Here is a 20668-nt window from a genome sequence, read left to right as displayed (position 1 = left end):
AAACAACATAATCCAGCAAATCACTTGCTGTATCTAAGGTCCAAACAGTCAAGGTGAGGGAATCGCAAGGATTTAGAGTGAGTTTTGTTTCAAAAACTTTTTAAAATCTCTTTAAAGTGATAGTTCACCCAAAAACTGAAAATGTAGTCATTGTTTTCTCATTCTCATTTTCAAAATTTGTCCAGTTGTATTCCAAAGAAGAGTGTTACACAGAGTTGGAGTGTAAATGATAACGGAATTTTCATTTGTGGGTGAAGTATCAATTTAATCAAATAAGTGGAAAGGGTCCAATGAAGAGAGGGTGGTCATTCCCAATCTGGTGCTCTCTGGGCCAGCTCTGAATGCAGGTTTAGAGAGGGCAAGGTTTCAGCTGGTATGGTTGACCATCTGTGCCCACCTGCCTCTTTTTTAAAGGGGAAATTGGACACAAAGTGACCCTACAACACCTTGCCACACATCAGTAGGATACGCTTCACATCTGACCACATTCTCTCCAAAATCTTTTGGGAGGTCAGACACACGAGGTCAAAAATAACAAGCTACCAAGTCTCACCCACCACAAAAATGACAGTTAGAGGGCTAAAAAGTTTTCTATCAAAACTGATATGATGATATGCCACATATGGCAAGGCTAAGTGAGAGTGTCCACAGATATCGAATAAACTCCAGGGGAGCTACATAATAACAGAAACAGTGTGAATGTTTGTGAGTCTGGCTGAAGAGAGTATGTGACTGCTGACTTACATCGATGTAATTGGCGTTGATGTAGTCAGAGTTGGGATCACCAAGCAGCGGGTGCAATTTCACCCTGTGACGGTCATCTGAAACACAAACACAATCACATGAGCACACTTTGGGGTAAAGTCACTAAACAGCTGCATTACTTTTGTGCAGTAAACAAGTCTCCTTTCTATGCAAATTAGGCTTATTACAGGAAAACTGTGGGCATGTTAAAGCTGTTATCTGATTTACAAAGTTCCTTTAGTAAACTGGGTCCTAAAACATCACAGATAGTATGTGCAAATAAACAGTGCTATCAGCTGATGCAATTTATTCTCAGTGAATAAATTACTTTTAGGCACATCAAAGCTTTACATTATCAGACATTTTGAAACTGAAGTGAATTTTAACAGCCATATACACTGAAAAATTCTAAAGGCATTACTCTTCAATCATGATATTTTTATAAGCATGCAAAGACTGGAAAAATGGACTCACAACCCATCAGAGTATCGTTTCTTCCCTTAGTTTTATCCTTCTTCTTATTGATATCCCAGCCATCAAAGAAGCTCTACAAATATATAATCAAATAAAAAGAGAAAGAGAGGGAGAGAGAGAGAGAGAGAGAGAGAGAGAGAGAGAGAGAGAGAGAGAGAGAGAGAGAGAGAGAGAGCATTTTTGTTAGATGTAAGAGATAATCACAGTATCCTTAGATTTTGTTTGAAAAACATTTTATTAAAAGACAAGTTTTGACATAAGTAGCATTTAGACTGGAGATTCTGGATTACCTTGTAACCCCCACAAATTGTATTTTGTGATATTACATTAAGTTAAATTAAATATAATTGCACTTTCATTTCAAGATTTTATGGTTCTGTATATATATATATATATATATATATATATATATATATATATATATATATATATATATATATATATATATATATATACATATATACATACATATATACATATATACATATATATATATTATATATATATATACATACATATATACATATATACATATATATATATATATATATTATATATATATACACATATATACATATATACATATATATATATATATATATATTATATATATATACACATATATACATATATACACACACACACACACACACACACACACAGTGTTGGGGAAAACTACTTTAAAAGTTAAAAGTAATGCCACTTGATTTGATATTTTAAGGAAATACAGCACAAACGCAGTGTTCAAGAAAACCATTTCTCAAAAAATATTTTTTTAAGATTCACATTATAAAACAATACATATTGTGTTGAAAATTAAACTAAAAAGCTATTCAAATCTCCTTTGTGGTTAATAGAAAAGGCCAAACCCACCCCCCAAAAAACATATTTTTTCACCTTGCTTGTAGGACAGACCTCTACTCTCTCTTTTCCACTCTATCTAAACTAAAGATTATGTCAATAAGCACTGATCAATGGACTGTACTTGTGGTCCGTGGGGAAATAAGGCTTATGAAACGCTGCCGTTACATTTGTGTTCTTTCTTAAACTCTGTGTTTCTTTTTTTCTGCTTATGAAGCACAAAGACACTGACCTCAACACACACACATACACATACACACACAAACACACAAACACACACACACACACACACACACACACACACAGTGTCACTATGTCCAGGAGAGTGCGTATTGATTTTTGAGCTGAATCTCTTTCACACTGAGGGGAGAGTTTAATGAGTCCACAAGCTGAGCTCCAGAGAGGCAGGCCAGTTTCAGAGCTCTGATTGTGTGGAGGGATGTTTTGTCTCGTAGCACTGTGGACAACAACATATAGAGGAGAGTCAACAGTCCACATGAGTGTGACACCAAGAGAAGATGCTCAAGCTGGATTCTGAGGAGAGAAAATTAGCTACGGAGGAAGAGAGGGAGGGATAGAGGGAGGAAAACAGACAGCAGATAGGGCGCTCTTTGTGCAGTAATGCTGAGGGGCTATATGACCTCTACTTTCATCTCAATAACTGCTCCTCTATAGTCCATGGGGGAGTGATGTGAACCTGTCTGTGAAGAATTAGAAATGTTGCCTTGACAACTAACTTAAGTAAACTAAAAAATTTTAATAAATACTATAATAGTGTATACCTGATATTAAATTCACACTGCTTTAAACTTTATTCCAGTCCAGGACATTGTGATGAGCTAAATCTGAGTCTGAAGTATAAATGCTTTTCTTTTTCTGAACCATCTTAGAACAATTAGCAAAATTACTACTATTAGCAAAAAAGATTTGAACTGAATACTCTAAGTGAGTTTAAAACTATTTTGAAATCCAATGAAATTGAAACATTTGATTGTAATTGCTCTAATTTTTTTTTTAATAAATTGTTTTGTATTTTTATGCCATCTGGATCTGGTTACTGATATTCTTGGCCTGATCTCTCTTGAGGCCTGATCTCTCTTAAATCTCAAATGGAGCAACCTGGTTAAATAACGATTCAATTATGATAATGAAATGCAACATGATTAACATTTTTTCATATTTGGAAATTTTGCCAAAATCCAGCTAAAACTCATTTTAGATGGTGGATTTCAAGTTTTTAGCTGGTTTAGATCAGCTCGAATACCAGCGGTTGAGGCTGAGGTTAGTCTCAGACATCATGCTGCTGACTGTCTGTTCATATTGCACACAAAACTGGAAAGCGCTTTCTTGATCTAACAAGCTATAATGTGCCAGGTTTGTCAGGTTAGTGGCATCAAATCTTGATAAAATTGACATGAAAATTAAAAAGATATACAAAATCAGAGGTAGGTGGTTCTTGGTCAAAATAAGCTGAAATATGGGCCAGACCTTTACACTACTTAGTCAAATGTCTGGCTATGCAAGACTAGGTTGAGGTCAAGCTGGTTTGGGCTGGTTAATGAGCAGCAAACAAGCTGCCATGTTCCAAAAAATAATGTTGACTGCCTCGAGCTGGAATGAGCAGATGTACTTTAGCAGGGCATGCCAACAGTGTGAGGATGTCATATTGCTGAGAGCTGATAAGAAGTTTGGAGTGTGCATTTGTGAATAAACATGCATCTTTGCATTAATGTGTTTGTGTGTTAGAGATGTGATGCAGAGGTTTGTTTTAACAAGGCCTGTAGACGGTGAGTTCTGATCTGTTTTCACCGACAGGTCCCTCCACTAAGAAAACAGTGCCCAGATAGACTGCACTGTAAGCAACACTAAAGCCCAAGCATAGTCTGACTTCTTTAAATACATTTTTTTTATTATTATTATGACAGAAACCTCTTGCTCATCCGTTTTCAAAGATTGCTAACTATAGCCTGATAGATGTGGTTTCCTCTAAAATAAAACTCAAAATAGCTGTTAAACAATTAACATTTTTAATCTAATTAATTGCATGATGTGCCAATTAATTAATAGCAAATTAATCGCACATCAAATGTGGCTGAAAAATTACTCCCAAAAGATAAAGTCATTATTGTTTTACAAACCCGATTCCAAAAAAGTTGGGACAAAAAAGGAATGCAATAATTTACAAATCTCATATTTTATTCACAGTAGAATATATATAACATATCAAATGTTGAAAGTGAGACATTTTGAAATGTCATGCCAAATATTGGCTCATTTTGGATGTCATGAGAGCTACACATTCCAAAAAAGCTGGGACAGGTAGCAATAAGAGGCCAGAAAAGTTAAATGTACATATAAGGAACAACTGGAGGACCAATTTGCAACTTATTAGGTCAATTGGCAACATGATCGGGTATAAAAAGAGCCTCTCAGAGTGGCAGTGTCTCTCAGAAGTCAAGATGGGCAGAGGATCACCAATTCCCCCAATGCTGCGGCGAAAAATAGTGGAGCAATATCAGAAAGGAGTTTCTCAGAGAAAAATTGCAAAGAGTTTGAAGTTATCATCATCTACAGTACAAAATACCTATCCAAAGATTCAGAGAATCTGGAACAATCTCTGTGCGTAAGGGTCAAGCCATACTGGATGCCCGTGATCTTCGGGCCCTTAGACGGCACAGCATAACATACAGGAATGCTACTGTAATGGAAATCACAACATTGGCTCAGGAATACTTCCAGTGAATACTTCCTTGTCAGTGAACACAATCCACTGTGTCATTCACTCTATAGGTCAAAAAAAAGGGCAATATCTAAACATGATCCAGAAGCGCAGACGTTTTCTCTGGGCCAAGGCTCATTTAAAATGGACTGTAAAATGGAAAACTGTTCTGAGGTCAGACGAACCAAAATTTGTTTTGAACCAAAAGTTCTTTTTGGAAAACTGGGACGCCATGTCATCCAGACTAAAGAAGACAAAGACAACCCAAGTTGTTATCAGCGCTCAGTTCAGAAGCCTGCATCTCTAATGGTATGGGGTTGCATGAGTTCGTGTGGGCAGCTTACACATCTGGAAAGGCACCATCAATGCTAAAAGGTATATCCAAGTTCTAGAACAACATATGCTCCCATCCAGACGTCGTCTCTTTCAGGCAAGACCTTGCATTTTCCAACATGACAATGCCAGACAAAATACTGCATCAATTACAACCTCATGTCTGTGTAGAAGAAGGATCCGGGTACTGAAATGGCCAGCCTGCAGTCCAGATCTTTCACTCATAGAAAACATTTGGCACATCATGAAGAGGAAGATGCGACAAAGAAGACCTAAGACAGTTGAGCAACTAGAAGCCTGTATTAGACAAGAATGGGACAACATTTCTATTCCTAAACTTGAGCAACTTGTCTCCTCAGTCCCCAGACACTATAAAAAGAAGAGGGGATGCCACACAGTGGTAAACATGGCCTTGTCCCAACTTTTTTGAGATGTGTTGATGCAGAATCTGCATCTGAATTGGTATTTAGATATATTTACCTATGTTGGTCTGGGCCGGGTGTGTTAAATGCATTAAATAATTTTAACGTGTTATTTTTCCATAACTAATTAGTTAAACTAACATGTTATAAATATGCATACATATTATGCATGATCCCGACTGTTATGTAACAGTCGGTGTTGTGTTGAGATTCGCCTGTTTTTCGGAAGTCTTTTAAACAAATGAGATTTATATAAGAAGGAGGAAACAATGGAGTTTGAGACTCACTGTATGTCATTTCCATGTAACTGAACTCTTGTTATTTAACTATGCCAAGGTAAATTCAATCTTTAATTCTAGGGCACCTTTAAGTGTTATCTGACATAATTAAGATAATTTTTTTCTGACACAATTTAACTCTGACATCTTGTCATATTTTATTACCATTTTTTTAAACTATAATGAATAAACTGTATTAATGAATGAAATGTACAAGGTGTCTGAATGCATTTTGGTTTGATATACACATATACACATACACACACACACACTTTTAAAAATAACTTGTTTAGATCAAATAAAATAAAACCTACCTCATACTCCTGTTTAAAGCCATAACCTTCTGCGGTTTTCATCTGGTTGATGTGTTGTAGGAGGTCAGCAACACGCACTGCCGGGTGAAGCTGACCCGTGTGATAGGGCGATCCTTTACGGCCACACTGACGCCTAGGCGATCCACCCAGCAGACTGCTGGACTCATTCATGGAGCTCCGTGGATCACCTTGGTGAAAATTAACAAGACACAAACCAAATGTTTGCACAATATTTTTTCATACAGTATAAACATATACAGTAAACACATGGGAACAGCTGTACATAAAGTAAGCAGCTCATGAGTCTTCGAAAAGTTTCAGAAAATAACCAATAAACATTTTAGAAAAATAACAAAACTCCAAACAAGTATAATAGGGTTAATCTGAGAATTATCATCCCCTTATGGCACTTCATCTTCAGTGTTTATAATTGGTATTCATAAATATGATCAGGGAGCAATTATGAATTCATGACTAGGGCTGTGTATTCAAATAAATTAGTAGTCTGCTACTCATTTCTCAGCGGAAATAGGAAAGAAGAAACCCAGACAGTATATTCCATGCAGTAGACACTTTAAATGTGGCAAGACAGCTCTGAGACGTGCCATTAAAACTTCATTTTGATCAAGAGATCTCTCTCTTAGAGACATCAACTATTCAGTGCCTGCAGAGTCAGATACCTTTGAATCGGATATTATTAGCATTTTATTTTGCCTGCTCTAATTTCTTTCATATTGAAATCCTCGACCATGATGCCTTTAAGGATGAGCTTCTGGTGCAGATCTGAGTCCATTTGCATCTGATAAACTGGCTGTGTGTGTTTTTTAAGTATACTATTTGTTCTCTCTCTTACTGGTTTGCACGGATTTATGTTTATATTAGGATTTATGGTCTTATGTCAGGGGAGAATGGGTGTTGTATTAGGATGTGGACAGCACTAAATCTCATATTTAAGAGCTGTGAAAGATTGAGCGATTACAGAAAGACTGTGGCTTTGATGAATCTTTCACACTGACTACAAATGAGGACAAATTAACAGGAGCTTACCTAGTCCCTGAGCCTCACTTTAACTGTGTACGTGACTTAAAGTCTCTAACCATTCATTTAGGCTCTTTGCCGTTAGCGCCTGGTACTCTCGCTTTTAGCACCTAGTGATTGTGAGAGTTCTTGCACAGTACAAAAATAATTTCATCATTATGTTTGTTTATATCCATTTTCTGTCTTTTCTTCTCAAGGTTTTCAGAGTTGCAACTAGTTCTTTCATCAGTTTAATCTCAAATGAATTAAGAGCGCTGGATTAAGGCTAATCAGGGTTCCCACTCTTTTTCAGAGATCATTTTCCAGGAAATTTAAAATTTCATTATGAAGGGAATAAAAGCCTACGATCACAGATTCATGACCTAAAGTAATATATTCCAGAAGTTTTTTAAAAAAAACGTATAGATTATGTTTTAATTTACAATATATAACTGGCAGTATTCAGTCATTGTACTTCAGCCTTTTCTTTTTTGTGCAAAGCACACTTTCTATATTCATCTTAATTGTTAAAACATATTCATATTATATTCATAAACTAATCCAAACAATCATAAGTAATCTAATGAATTATTATAACATAAACAAGATTTCACAATTGCATAAATAATGCTATGAGATTAATGATTTAAAATAATTATAATACTGAATAGTAAAAAAAAAAAAAAAAAAAAGAACAAATACTTTTAAAATTGCCATCAGTAGGTGACAGCAAATAGCATTCTTAACGAGTGAGTCATTGGAGTCATTATTTCAAATGATTCGTTCAAAACTTTTATGCATAATGAACTAAGAAAATGCTGGTCTGAACAGGTCAATGAATCATTTTCTCAAATGATTTGTTCAAAAACGCAGATTCGTTCAGAAACAGAACCCCATCATTTTGGAGTTTTGTCTAAAATATAAGTAACTTCTCGTTTAATGAACTGTTGCAGAAAATCAATATCACATTTGCAATCATGCTATAATTAAGTTTATACAAGCAGCCTACTATTATATTACCGTAGACAATACATATAGCACACCCTTAATTTTAAACAGGACTGAGCTAAAGTCTTTTAACTCGTGTTTACTGATTCATTTAATTAACTGATAAATAGTTCATTGTTTCTGACAAATTGTAAACTGTTTGTTCTTCAATGAACAAGGGCATTTGTTTTAAACAAAGAAAAAATTTTCCAAAATAGCATAAAATATAAAATAAAAAACTATCATATAGTAGTCTATATGAAGCCATGCTCTGTGTGAGGAACTTGAAATCATGTTTCACTGACAATCCAAGAACAGGATCATTCAAACATTTTTGTGAACTGAATCAACCAATTCATTGAAAAATAACTGGATGTCAATACTTCTGAGTTCATACAGATTTTAAATGTATGACTGTTTCTCACACAAAGCAATGGCTTCAGAGGACTTTAATCACACTTTTATGGTTCCTGGTGTCATTTTGGAGCTTGACAGCCGCAGTCCTCATTCATTTTTCTTTAAAGTGATATTCTTTAAAAATTCTCCTTTCATGTTTCATGGAAGAAAGAAAGTCAAACAGTTTGGAACAACATGAGGGTGAGTAAATGATGAGAGAAATGTCATTTTAGGGTTGAATTTCCTTCAACACTTTAGCTTAAGTTTTAGACCTACTTGAGTTCCCATCATGCACTGCGGCATTATTCGGTTATATGGTTTACTGTTTGCTGTTTTCACTTACGCTGTTATTGATGTGTTAGCTGTCATTCCCTGTTATTTATCATGAGTATTAGCACTGTAGTCATTGTTTCGGTTGGTGTAATGCAATGTGCAAATTCATTTAACTGGAATGAATAAGTGGAAACAATAAGTGCTACTTGGTTATTTTTTTATTTATTTTTTTTTTGACGCATTGCTTCATTAATAAAGCAGATTATATATATTTCAATCAACTTGATGCATATATATAGTTCAATCAACTTGATTCAATGCCACTTGATTCATATGGATTACTTTTACAATCTTTTATGAACGTTTGAACCTCAGAGTTTTGGGTGAACAGACTTTCAATGGAGGGACAGAAATCTCTCAGATTTCATCAAAAATATCTTTATTTGTGTTTCGAAGAAGAAAAAACAGTTAAAAGGGATTGGAACCGATGTCTTCTTCTTATTGAACTCAACTGAGAAAAGTCGCTTTTTTCTTTTCAGTGAAATTTGAAAGCTAAGTTTATTTTAGAGCTTTTTAAATTTCAAAATGAATGGGAAAAATAGTATATACAAATATCAAAAAAGTAGTCTATATGATGCTTTGTGTGAGGAACCTTAAGTTGTTATTCACTGAGAAGCTGTTAACCAATGAATGAATCATTGAGTTGAATCAGAAAACAGGATCATTCAGACCAGTTTTGTGAACTGAATCAACCAATTCATTAAAAAGATTTGACTCAAAAGAACAATTATTTTCTGTACTTGACATCAATACTCAAGACTTTCAGTCAATAATGACTAAATATCTGACTGTTTCTCACACAAAGCATATGGATTCAGAAGACTTTAATCATCATTTTATAGTTCCTAGTGTCATTTGGGTGTCATCCTATATAGACTTTCAATGGAGTGACAAAAATCTCTCAGATTTCATTAAAAATATCTTCATTTGTGTTTTCAAAGAGTGTAATGGGTTTGGAATGACATGAGAGTGCATAATTGATGATGAAATTGTAATTTTTGGGTGAACAAACTCTTTAAGTTCATGATGAGGTGTGTGCGTTTGTGTTGGGTCACGTCTTACTGCGAGTGCTGCACGTATGGGTGTCCATAAAGGACAAGGCCATCCTCTCGTCCTCCTGCAGAGTGCTCTGATCAGTGAAACTGCGCTCCATGGAGCCCATCATATTACTCTTCTCCTGCCTGTACGTAATGGGGGTCTTATTCATGTTCACCGGCTTCCTACTGAGGAGACAGAGAGAAGAGGGCGAAGAGAGAAGTGGGGGTGGGGGGGTTGGGGGGTGAGAAATGGAACGTGAAGGAAATGAGAGAGAGATGAGGCGAGTTAGGGGAGTTGGTGAGTGAGAGAAAGAGAAGATCATCACTCCGCTGCCACCCCCTCTCTAAAAAGCGCACAAAAAAGCCATGAGAAATGATGATGTGCAATGGAAAAGAAGCCACTTACGGATAATAAGAGTATGAGTAGTAATCCCTTCTGGAGAGAGAGAAGAAAAAAAAATATAGGAAGAGAAGAAAGGGGAAAAAAGAGAACAAGAAGAAGGAGGGACATGAGATGCAAGCACTGGCAGAGCTCTGATTTGAGTGAAAAATGGCAAGCCGTCAGCAGCTTGCATTTGCCACGCGAGTAATGGGACGCATGCAGATATGCACAAAACCTCAGCCAGAGCGGGAAATGGCGGCCTAATCAAATATGTCGTCTTGTTGCTTTTAACGACTTTAACAAAGTGGCATGCTGAGAGGGACTTTTATATTCGCTCTCCGCAGTGGTGACTTCACTGAGGTTTGGCGGCATAATCTAACCCAATATCCGCTAAATTGTCCAATGAATCGCTTGGAGAACACTTCCATCTGCTTTCGTATTTCAAACATTCTTCTACTCCATTTTGTGGTGCATTTGGATTAAATGGCTTAAAACGTTCTGTCTTACACAAAGGCCCAATATCTCTCTTTCCATTTCAGCGGGAAGGACTCCCATCGCTAACTGAAGTAGGCGCGTTACTGTGACACTTTATCTCTGGCTAAATGGCTGCGCTGAGGGTTTGCTGCACTCAAACGTTTAGCTTGTATAAACGTTTTTTCTTTTCACCCCAGTAGTCAGAAAGAGAAAAAGAGAGGCTCAGGAGGTATGTTCTGATAATTTTTCATGTTAAAGATAAATAAAATGCTCAAATGCAAACAAATTAGCCATAATATTTGAGATAGAAATACCAGATTGAACTAGGTGCTATTTAATGAAAATCTTGACTGTGTGAACTCAGGTGCTCAAGCTGGATTGTTTCTGGTAGCTGGTTAAAAGATGGATCCCCTCCAGCTTAACCAAGGTGGTCTAGTAGACTTACAACTGCTGGTCACAAGTTAGGAATAATTGATAATATTTTTTTCTTAATTTCTTAATAAATTAATAAACTTTTTAATGTTTTCGAAAGAAATCTCTTATGCTAACCAAGACTGCATTTACTGGATCAAAAATACAGTAAACAACAATCATGTGAAATATTTACAGAAAAGAACTGGTTTTCTATTTGAATATATTTTATAATTCAGCTTTTCTAATTTTAAAATATATTAAAATAGAAAATAGTTATTTTAAATTGTAATAATATTTCAAAATATTACCATGTTTACTGTATTTTTGTTTAAATAAGAGACTTCTTTAAAAAAAAAAAATCTATTCCAAATGTTTGACCAGTAGAATGAACATGATGATGAAGAGGGTCCAAGAGGTCAACCACTTAAAGGGTTAGTACACCCAAAACTGAAAATTGAGTCATTTATTACTCACCCTCATGTTGTTCCAAACACAAATTAAGATATTTTTGAATAAATCTGACGGCTCAGTGAGGCCTGCATTGCCAGCAAGATCATTTCCTTTTTCAATGCCCAGAAAGCTACTAAAAACGTATTTAAAACAGTTCTTGTGACTACAGTGGTTCAACCTTAATGTTATAAAGTGATGAGAATACTTTTTGTGCGCCAAAAAACAAAATAACGACTTTATTGAACAATATCTAGTGATGGGTGATTTCAAAACATGAAGCTTTGAAAGCTTCATGAAGCTTCTAAGCTTTACGAACCTTTTGTTTCGAATCAGTGGTTCGGAGTGCATATCAAACTGCCAAAATCCTGTGATTTCAGTAAACAAGGCTTAGTTATGTATAAGTTTTTCGAAATTTCAATAGTTCATGTGACTTTGGCAGTTTGATACGCGCTCCGAACCACTAATTTGAAACAAAAGATTCATAAAGCTTCAAAGCTTCATGAAGCAGTGTTTTGATATTGTTAGATATTAGATATTGCTGAATAAAGTCGCTATATTTATTTATTTATTTATTTACTTTTGCCACACAAAAAGTTTTCTTGTCACTTTATAGCATTAAGGTTGAACCACTGTACTCACATGAACTGTTTTAAATATGTCTTTAGTAGGTTTCTGGGCACTGAAAAAGGAAATGTCTTGCTGGAAACAGAGGCCTCACTGAGCCATCGGATTTGATCAAAAATGTCTTAATTTGTGTTTTGAAGATGAATGAAGGTCTTACGGGTGTGGAACGACATGAGGGTGAGTAATTAATGACTAATTTTGAATAATTTTTGGGTGAACTAACCCTTTAAACCAGCTAGAAATGCATGATATTGCAGCATCATATTGTTTTTGTTGTTGTTGAGATAGGAGATTTTTTAGAACACTATGATTCAGACAAAATAGTAAAGTATATATTTAATTTAATAATATTTAATACTTTTATAATTATAATAACAAAAACAACAACAATAATACTTTATTATTATTAATCAATTTTAATATTGGTATAACTTTTTTTTAGAGATTTAGAACTATTTCTTTAGACAAAATATTATATTATACTGTAATTTTAATATATTTTCTTAAATAAATGGGACATAACATGAAAATAATTATCAGCTTATCACGCATGCCTAAACAGCAATAAACCATTTAAAACTGACATAACATACAAAAGTCTAAAATAGTAGCCTCTAGTCTAGGCAATCACTATTCATGCATGTGAGAAATTCATATGAAAAACAGAATGTGAATGGTCTTCATCTGTTCCTGAAGATGAATCTATGAGATGACCATTGCGTAGATTCATCTTCAGTGATTGGTGCTGTTTGAGGAACGAGAGGCCCGTGTCTCTCATTTGCCACTGGATCTGATGACCTTTTGAGAGCCGTGGGCTAATTATCTCTGAAAGCACACTTTTTCCATCCCAATTATTGGTTCATTTCTGGTTCAGGGCGGCAGCGGGCAGGGCCTAATTAAGTGAGTAATTGAATTGCGTTTCTCTTTAATTAAATATTTCACACTCAGATAATCTCAGAAGATGAAAACCCTTGGCAATCTCTCCACCGATGCACTTGGGAATGCAGGGAAGAACACCTGGGTGCCCTGCAATGGGTAGGTTTAAGTTAGTCATAGCTGAACGCACAATAGCTTGGTCTCTCAGGAACAGATTAAGTCTCATTTAAATAACACCTTCACAAGAAATATTTGAAAATGGCCCACAGGCTTATAACTGTCAGCGTCTATGACATAAAGACCTAGGAAAATGTGAAGTGTTTCTTTGTATTGCAACACATACAGTGGTTTTTGGAAAGTCTTCATGCTTATCAAGGCTGCATTTATTTGATCAAAAATACAGCAAAAACAGTAATATTGTGAAATATTATTACAGTTTATAATGATTACAAAAATTAACTGTGACTTTTCAGGATTTTCCGATGAATAGAACGTTTAAAAGAACAGCATGTATTTCCAATATTTTGTAACACTATAATCATCTTTACTGTCACTTTTGATCAATTTAATGCATCTTTGCTGAATAAAAGTAATAATTTCTTTTGAAAAAAAAAAAAAAAAAAGATGTTTTTGGGTCAGTTTTATATAAAACTGACCCCATAATTATACTTTTGTATTATTTCATATGTTTTATGAAACCTAAAGCAATGACAATGAAACTGCATGTGAAATTGTGACTTGAATATACAAATTAATTTTGCATCACAGTCATGATTTAAAGCAAAGCATGCTTTGGCTCTTGCAACTTCATCCTACCCGGTGGAACTCACCCTTTTTTAATGATTATGATAATTGCCCCCAGTAGCAGTATCAGGACCACCAGCCCACCAGCACACACTCCTAGGATGAGCCCCATCTCCTCTGAGCGCTGAGTGACCTCAAGAGCTCGCTGATGGTCTTTACAGGCGGCTAAAGAACCAAAACACACATGCATATAACTTTTGAGGACACCAGCAATTATTTATAAACATACAAATCAACATGAATTTACATATTAACCAGCAAAGAAAACAAAAACACACAGATTCAAAGTCCCGAGAAGAGAAAAAGAGATTTAAATGAGGCCTGAAGGAAAATAACATTTTATACCAGATTAAGACAGTCACACTGGTCACCAAGCTAACTAACATGCATGATCTCAACACTAAAGAACCATTTACACTAAGGACAATAACTATAACAATAGTTTTAATAATACTATAATAATTGGGAAGTCTACAACTTAAACGATAAGGACAAAGAGGAATAATGTAATTGAAATCATTTTCAGAGTAATTTTTCCAGCTGATGAAAGATACAAACATTGGCAGCCAATCAGAATCCACCTAACTTTAAACAGCTCGAACATTTAAAGTGGCAGACGACAGAATGGTAGTGCACCCTTCTAAAAAAAAACAAAAACAGAATGCTATCATGCGTTGGGTGGATACTAGTTTAGTTGTTGTTGTTATCTTTATAGTTATCGTTCTTAGTAAGATTTAAGAGCTAATAGGGCTAAAATGTGGTCAACTAACTGTAACAAGACTAACTCTAACCAGGTGTGATGGTGTGAAGACAGAAAAAATTGGTTGTGTCAATCAAATGGATGGTGCGGCATTGACATGAGTACAGCTGATCAAGCTCTTAAACCAACTGGTTACACTTTATTTTAATGTGTCTTGGTTACAGTGTAATTATACATTTAAGTACTGGTAACTACATGTACTTACTATAGGATTAGGATTAGGGTTTGGTTTAGTTGCATGTAATTATGCATAATTTATAATTATAACTATAGTAACTATCACATATGTAACAATGACACTGTAAAATAAAGTGTTACCAACCAACTTGTACCAGGTAATGACAAGCTAGAATCCATGCAAAACAGAAAAGCTGGATTCTTCAGCAGGTTTAAGCAGATTTAAACAGATAATCAAAGTGAAAAACAGAAAACAAGAGACCTATGGCCATCCACGGACAGAAAGAGTGAACGAGGCAAGACAAAATTGACAAACTGAGTAAACAGCCCCTACAATCTAGGCTTGAGTCAAAACCCAAAATGCAGTCATGAGCCATGGTGAAAGAAATAAAAGATCTCTGGCAATTCTGAGGGGGCTCCTTCAATGTCTCATCAAGAGACGTTTCTCTACTGTACCGCGCAGATTGCACGCCTCTTCTGTGGCACGAGTGCCAACTGCACCCGGTCAGCTATTTATCCCAGGCACCTGTCTCCATTGACAGCATGTGGGCAGGGGTCATTTCACAATCTGAGGCTCCTGGGGAAAGCATGCCTCTCTGTCACACCAGAGAATGAGACTGTGTGATCCAAGAGAGAGAGCAAAGAGAAAGTGTGCATATGTAGCAGAGCCCGAGGCAAATTGCCCTGACCTGGACACGCAGCAGCTGGGCTATTTATACTGTTTCCACACACTCATGCTTGTACGGCAATGTTTTATATGTTTTTTGTGGGTTTTTCTGATGATGAGAATGTGTGGAATTCTGTATGTTCTGCTGTTTTCACAAAAACATCAAATTTAATTGAGTGCCACATCCTAATCATAATAAAAAATCTAAAAGATATACATTTAAATGATACATAACAGAATTAAAATTTCATTGGCTAACAGAACTATAATGCTGAAATTATATACTACTGCTTTAATATGTTTTCCTAAGAATGATAATTTTCTCTATCTACTCTCATCTATGCTATTAAAAAAATAACATTATGGCTTCATGTCATATGGAAACTGTAGAAGGAATTATGAGAGACACATTAAGATGCAAAAGTATAATTTATAATCATGTGGTCCATGAAATATATCATCAAGCAGACACTTTCCTCAACAGACTTTCAGCTGTTACACTATTCATTTAATTTGCAGAGGCAAGCATGTCTGTTGCAACAATTTACGACTAATGGCAAGAAAGGGAAAAAAAAAAGGCAGATAAACTCGCAGGCAAACAACCTGTGACATAATCAAACCTCCCATTCCTCTGCGAATGACAAGAAACTGAGTGTAATTTCCAACCACACTGCTGGCTCCAAGAAACCACTAAGTACTGTAACTATTTAAACTAATAGCCGGTTACTTGCCAATGAGGCCATGTCTTAGTCAAATCACAGTGGGAGTCTTACGTCTTGTTGAAGAGGGACTAGAGATCTTCATACTCTGCCTAGTGTTAGCGCTTCCCTAAGATCTCAGTGGCCTGAAAGCTACAGGGCTCTATGAAAAAGAGAGTGAGCTAAAGCCTGAGGAAAAAGGTCTGCTTTAGGGCTCCATGCAAGGCCAGGGCCTAAAAATAAGTCATAACCATGTGGAGGGATGTGGGGCAGCAAGAAAAAGAATTTGCCACGGTGCTCTCTGCTCCCTCAACTGCCGAAGGCAGTTTCAAAACTTCCCCATCTTTCTGTGACAACGGCTTACTCAGAGTGGTGAAGAAATGCTTCTGAAAACTGAGGAGCTTTGTTTTTTACCTTTTTTTCCATTGACTGAAGTTACAAAATGGCATTGGATTGAGTCATAAAAAAATGTCATTATATACCAACCCTCATGTGGTTGCAAACCTGCATGAGTTTCATTATTCAGTGGAAAACAAAAGGAGGAATTCTAAAGATTGTGCTGGTCGTTTTAATTACAATGAATCATTTACTGGAAAGATCCCTATCATAAGAGATTCATTCAACATTTTCAGTGAATAACAAATTCAATTTTAGTCTGTTCCTCACACAATGCTATTATATCACTTTAGAAGACTTGCAATACGGTGTGCATGGCGTACAGTCGTATGGACTACTTCTATAATAACTTCATGGTACTTCTGAGTTTTTGAAGTTTAAGAGCCTCAGTCTTTGTAAAGGCATGGAAAAAAACTGACCAGTCATCCAGGTTTGTAAAGATATGAGATGACAGACATTTCTAAGTGTTTGGAGGGAGAAGGGTTTATTTAAAAAGTAGCGTAATTTTAGACCATTCCTACCTTTTCAATCCAAAGCAACTTTCTATGTGACAGACTTTATATATCTGAAAACAACAGAGACTATACTTACACAACCCCCCCATGGAGACCCCACATTACTCTAGAATTGAGAAGTCAGACTCCCACAGGAGCCTTCTGAAAAGAGCTCAACCATGAATTATCTTAGAAGAAACCATCTTCTTTTTATAGACTATAGTGCTTTGGTGCAAATCTCCACAGATACAGCCACAGATTTGCATCTAAGGCATCAATACAGTGTGCGTCTGTATCAGACTGATAACAGTATTAAATATACATAATACTTCAGATGTCAACAGTGAAGAGTTCTGATTTAGATGTCTTACGTCTACAATTAAATGCTCTAAAAACAAAACTCTTAAATATATAATTAATAAAAAATAATCAAGTGAAAAAAGCAGAAATCAATGATTTGCAAATAGCTTTTGAACTACTATTAAAATTAAATAAAGATATTTTTATATTACTTTTTCATCAATATTTGTTTTTTTTTTTATCCATTTATATCTTTGTCTTGTGTCGAGCACAAATATCTTAGCATACCAAGAAACAAAATCACATTAGATTAAATTTTCATTTTTTCACTTCAAGCATAAACCTCAGAAAAAAAAAAAAAAAAAGAGAAACAATGTCAACATAATAACTCTACCGTAACATGCAAGTACAATACTCCAAACAGAAGAAAAGATTAAAATGCAGGTTCATGCATAATCTTCACAATAACAGCTAAATCATGAGTTCTTAATTAGGTATTAAATGTATTCATCGCATGAAATATAGATGGGAAAACATCTATTAAAGTTTGATGCAAACCTGATCAGATTTTTATCGCCATGCTGAGCTTCCTTTCAGAATATCAATTAAGCCCAAAACAGGCATGAAATTTGTTTCAAGATTAATGTGAGCACCTGCTGAGCGCACCAAAAGTGGAAATTAGCACTTGGAGTTACAATGAAAGTCTATTGTTCTGTGAAGATTGCCAAGGGACTGTTAATTAAACTGTCACCTGTGCAAGGAAATGGTAGTCTTGGCAGCTAAGTTTTGTAAGACTATACAATTCGGTTGCATTTTGAGCACATCGGGGTGTCTGTCAATCTTCTTGTAGACCTTGACTGTTGATTCATAGGACATGTATGTGGTCAATCAAAATCAGCAACCTCAATTATGGATTCCTTCTCATCTAGACCCTTTATTAGAGACCCTAATAAATGAATTAAATGCAGTGAAACAGTTTCTTGTTCCTCAGTTTCTTAGCACTCCGTTAATTTGTTGAGGAAGTCGAGAGAGCTCTATTATGTTCATCAATATGTTGGCGTGTTAGCCTACATCCCAAATGTTTGTCTGTCTGTGCCCACTGAGCAGATGGGACGACAAAACTGGCCTAAAACGTCCACTTCCTCCTCTTGGCTTCATGCTTGGAAGGCTAGTCGTCACCCTCATTACTCAGTCTCAAAAAGAGAGCCAGGTCGATTTAACCGGGAGGCTGTGCTCTGTAGCAGCAAACGCCTAAGACTACAATACAGTCCTGCCCGTACTGAGACCTGATGCCGTTCGATAGAGGGGAGTGCAGTTCTTTTTTGTTGTCTTGACAGGAATTTATGCCTCCTGAACCTTTTCATCTTCCTCTGAGGGGCCTGACAGGTGGTAGCGTGTATTGACAGGCACAGGTGACTCCATCAGTCGTGTTTGATGTAAAGGTTCTTTCTCCTGACCGGACAGGGACCCGAAAACTGATCTCTCTCTGCTTGCGTGCTGCGGCGTATCTTCGCCGAGACTGCCCACCCCAGACAAATCTGCTTTGATACAGTCCACTCCCCTACCGCAAGCAACCAAAACAAACATGATGAAAGAGTGACCTGTTCTCCGTTAGTGCCCTTGACTCCAGAACAGAAAGGGGACGGGGGGTGTATAAAAGAAAAATCTGTTTGTGTCTAGACACAAAATTTCACTGTAAAACAATACACATCCCAAAGCTGTACACTATGCTTTGCCCTTTAGGGAATTCACGGACGCTCGCAACTCAGGTCGGAAATCTGAGCGCTTGGGGAAAAAGTGCAAATGTAAGATTAGCTAGTGAACCATTATGGAGTATTTCTCAGTGGTACAGCTCTGAGAAGTTTGAGCAATGATCATAGAGCTGGATTACTGAGCTGGAAGAGGGAAACCACTTTGGTACCAAAACCTAGCAGAGTCCCTTTAGGCCAAGTTAGATCACTAAATCCATATTGTTTTTTCACAAGTGTTTTACCTGTATTTTGACTTACACCTTGCATTGTGGATAATGTTCTGTACAGGGCATTATCCATCAAGTTTACAGATATGCCTTTAACCCTAAAATACAACACAATGCAATGTGTAATTCAAAATACGGGTAAAACACTTAATATGGAAAATGCCTTCATATTAACATAGTACATTGGGCCCTTTTATATGGACTTTTCTTAGCGCATAGAATGCGGTCGTCACTCCCATAAATAACCGAAATGTGTGTAAATGCAACCCTATTAAAGGGATAGTTCACCCAAAAATGAAAATTTGATGTTTATCTGCTTACCCCCAGGGCATCCAAGATGTAGATTACTTTTTTTCTTCAGTCGAACGCAAATTATGATTTTTAACTGCAACCACTGCCGTCTGTCAGTCAAATAATAGCAGTGATTGGGAACTTGAACAATAAGAGTCGAAAAAACTTCCATAGACAAATCCAAATTAAACCCTGCGGCACGTGACGGCACATTGATGTCCTAAGACACGAAACGATCGGTTTGTGCGAGAAACCGAACAGTATTTATATAATTTTTTACCTCTAATACACCACTATGTCCAACTTCGTTCAGCTTCCGGCTAGTGAGGTCTGATCGCGCTCTGACAACGGAAGTGATCTCTCGCGCTCATTGAAGTATATGGGCGAGACATCACTTCCGTCTTCAGAACGCGTTTTTTGACCTCACTAACAGGAAGCTGAACGAAGTTGGACATAGTGGTGTATTAGAGGTAAACATTATATAAATTATGTTCGGTTTCTCGCACAAACCGATCGTTTCGTGTCTTAGGACATTAATGTGTCGTCACGAGCAGCAGGTTTTAATTTTGATTTGTCTAAGCAAGTTTTATTTACTGTTATAGTTGAAGTTCCCATCCACTCACATTATTTGACTGACAGACGGCAGCGGTTGCAGTTAAAAATCATAATTTGCATTCGACTGAAGAAAAAAAGTCACCTACATCTTGGATGCACTGGGGGTAAGCAGATAAACATCAAATTTTCATTTTTGTGTGAACTATCCCTTTAAGGACTTAAATACAAGACTGACAACTGTATTTTGCTGCTGTGAGAATTTGGCTCAAATCTGCTTGTGAAGTTAAAGTTCTAATAACATATTTCAAATCATTTATAATCGGACAACAATGACTTCATAAACTTATTTCAAATCATTAAATTAAAAATGTTATTTTTCAGGCTAGTCCTGCTAATGTTTCTTCTAAGATAAT

General features: G+C 36.2%; 1 protein-coding gene across 10 annotated transcripts in view; it reads right to left on the bottom strand.

Annotated features, from left to right (window-relative positions):
• ptprub (protein tyrosine phosphatase receptor type Ub) overlaps positions 1–20668 on the bottom strand; it is a 261558-nt gene that overhangs the window by 48535 nt on the left and 192355 nt on the right. For 3 of the 10 annotated variants that reach the window (XM_067405445.1, XM_067405447.1, XM_067405448.1), the window contains exons 14-20: positions 13966–14104; positions 13229–13285; positions 10322–10351; positions 9941–10101; positions 6146–6333; positions 1219–1291; positions 745–821 (exon numbers count right to left, since the gene is read on the bottom strand). In XM_067405445.1, the coding sequence (XP_067261546.1) occupies positions 745–821; positions 1219–1291; positions 6146–6333; positions 9941–10101; positions 10322–10351; positions 13229–13285; positions 13966–14104 (725 nt within the window). The remainder of the gene's footprint in view (positions 1–744; positions 822–1218; positions 1292–6145; positions 6334–9940; positions 10102–10321; positions 10352–13228; positions 13286–13965; positions 14105–20668) is intronic. The other 7 variants (XM_067405452.1, XM_067405454.1, XM_067405453.1 and 4 more) reach the window with 5 other exon arrangements.

This window comes from Chanodichthys erythropterus, chromosome 2 (genome assembly GCF_024489055.1).
Source record: "Chanodichthys erythropterus isolate Z2021 chromosome 2, ASM2448905v1, whole genome shotgun sequence".
Taxonomy (NCBI): Eukaryota; Metazoa; Chordata; class Actinopteri; order Cypriniformes; family Xenocyprididae; genus Chanodichthys; species Chanodichthys erythropterus.
Note: the sequence above shows the minus strand (reverse complement) of the source record. Positions and strands in the feature narration are given on the sequence as shown.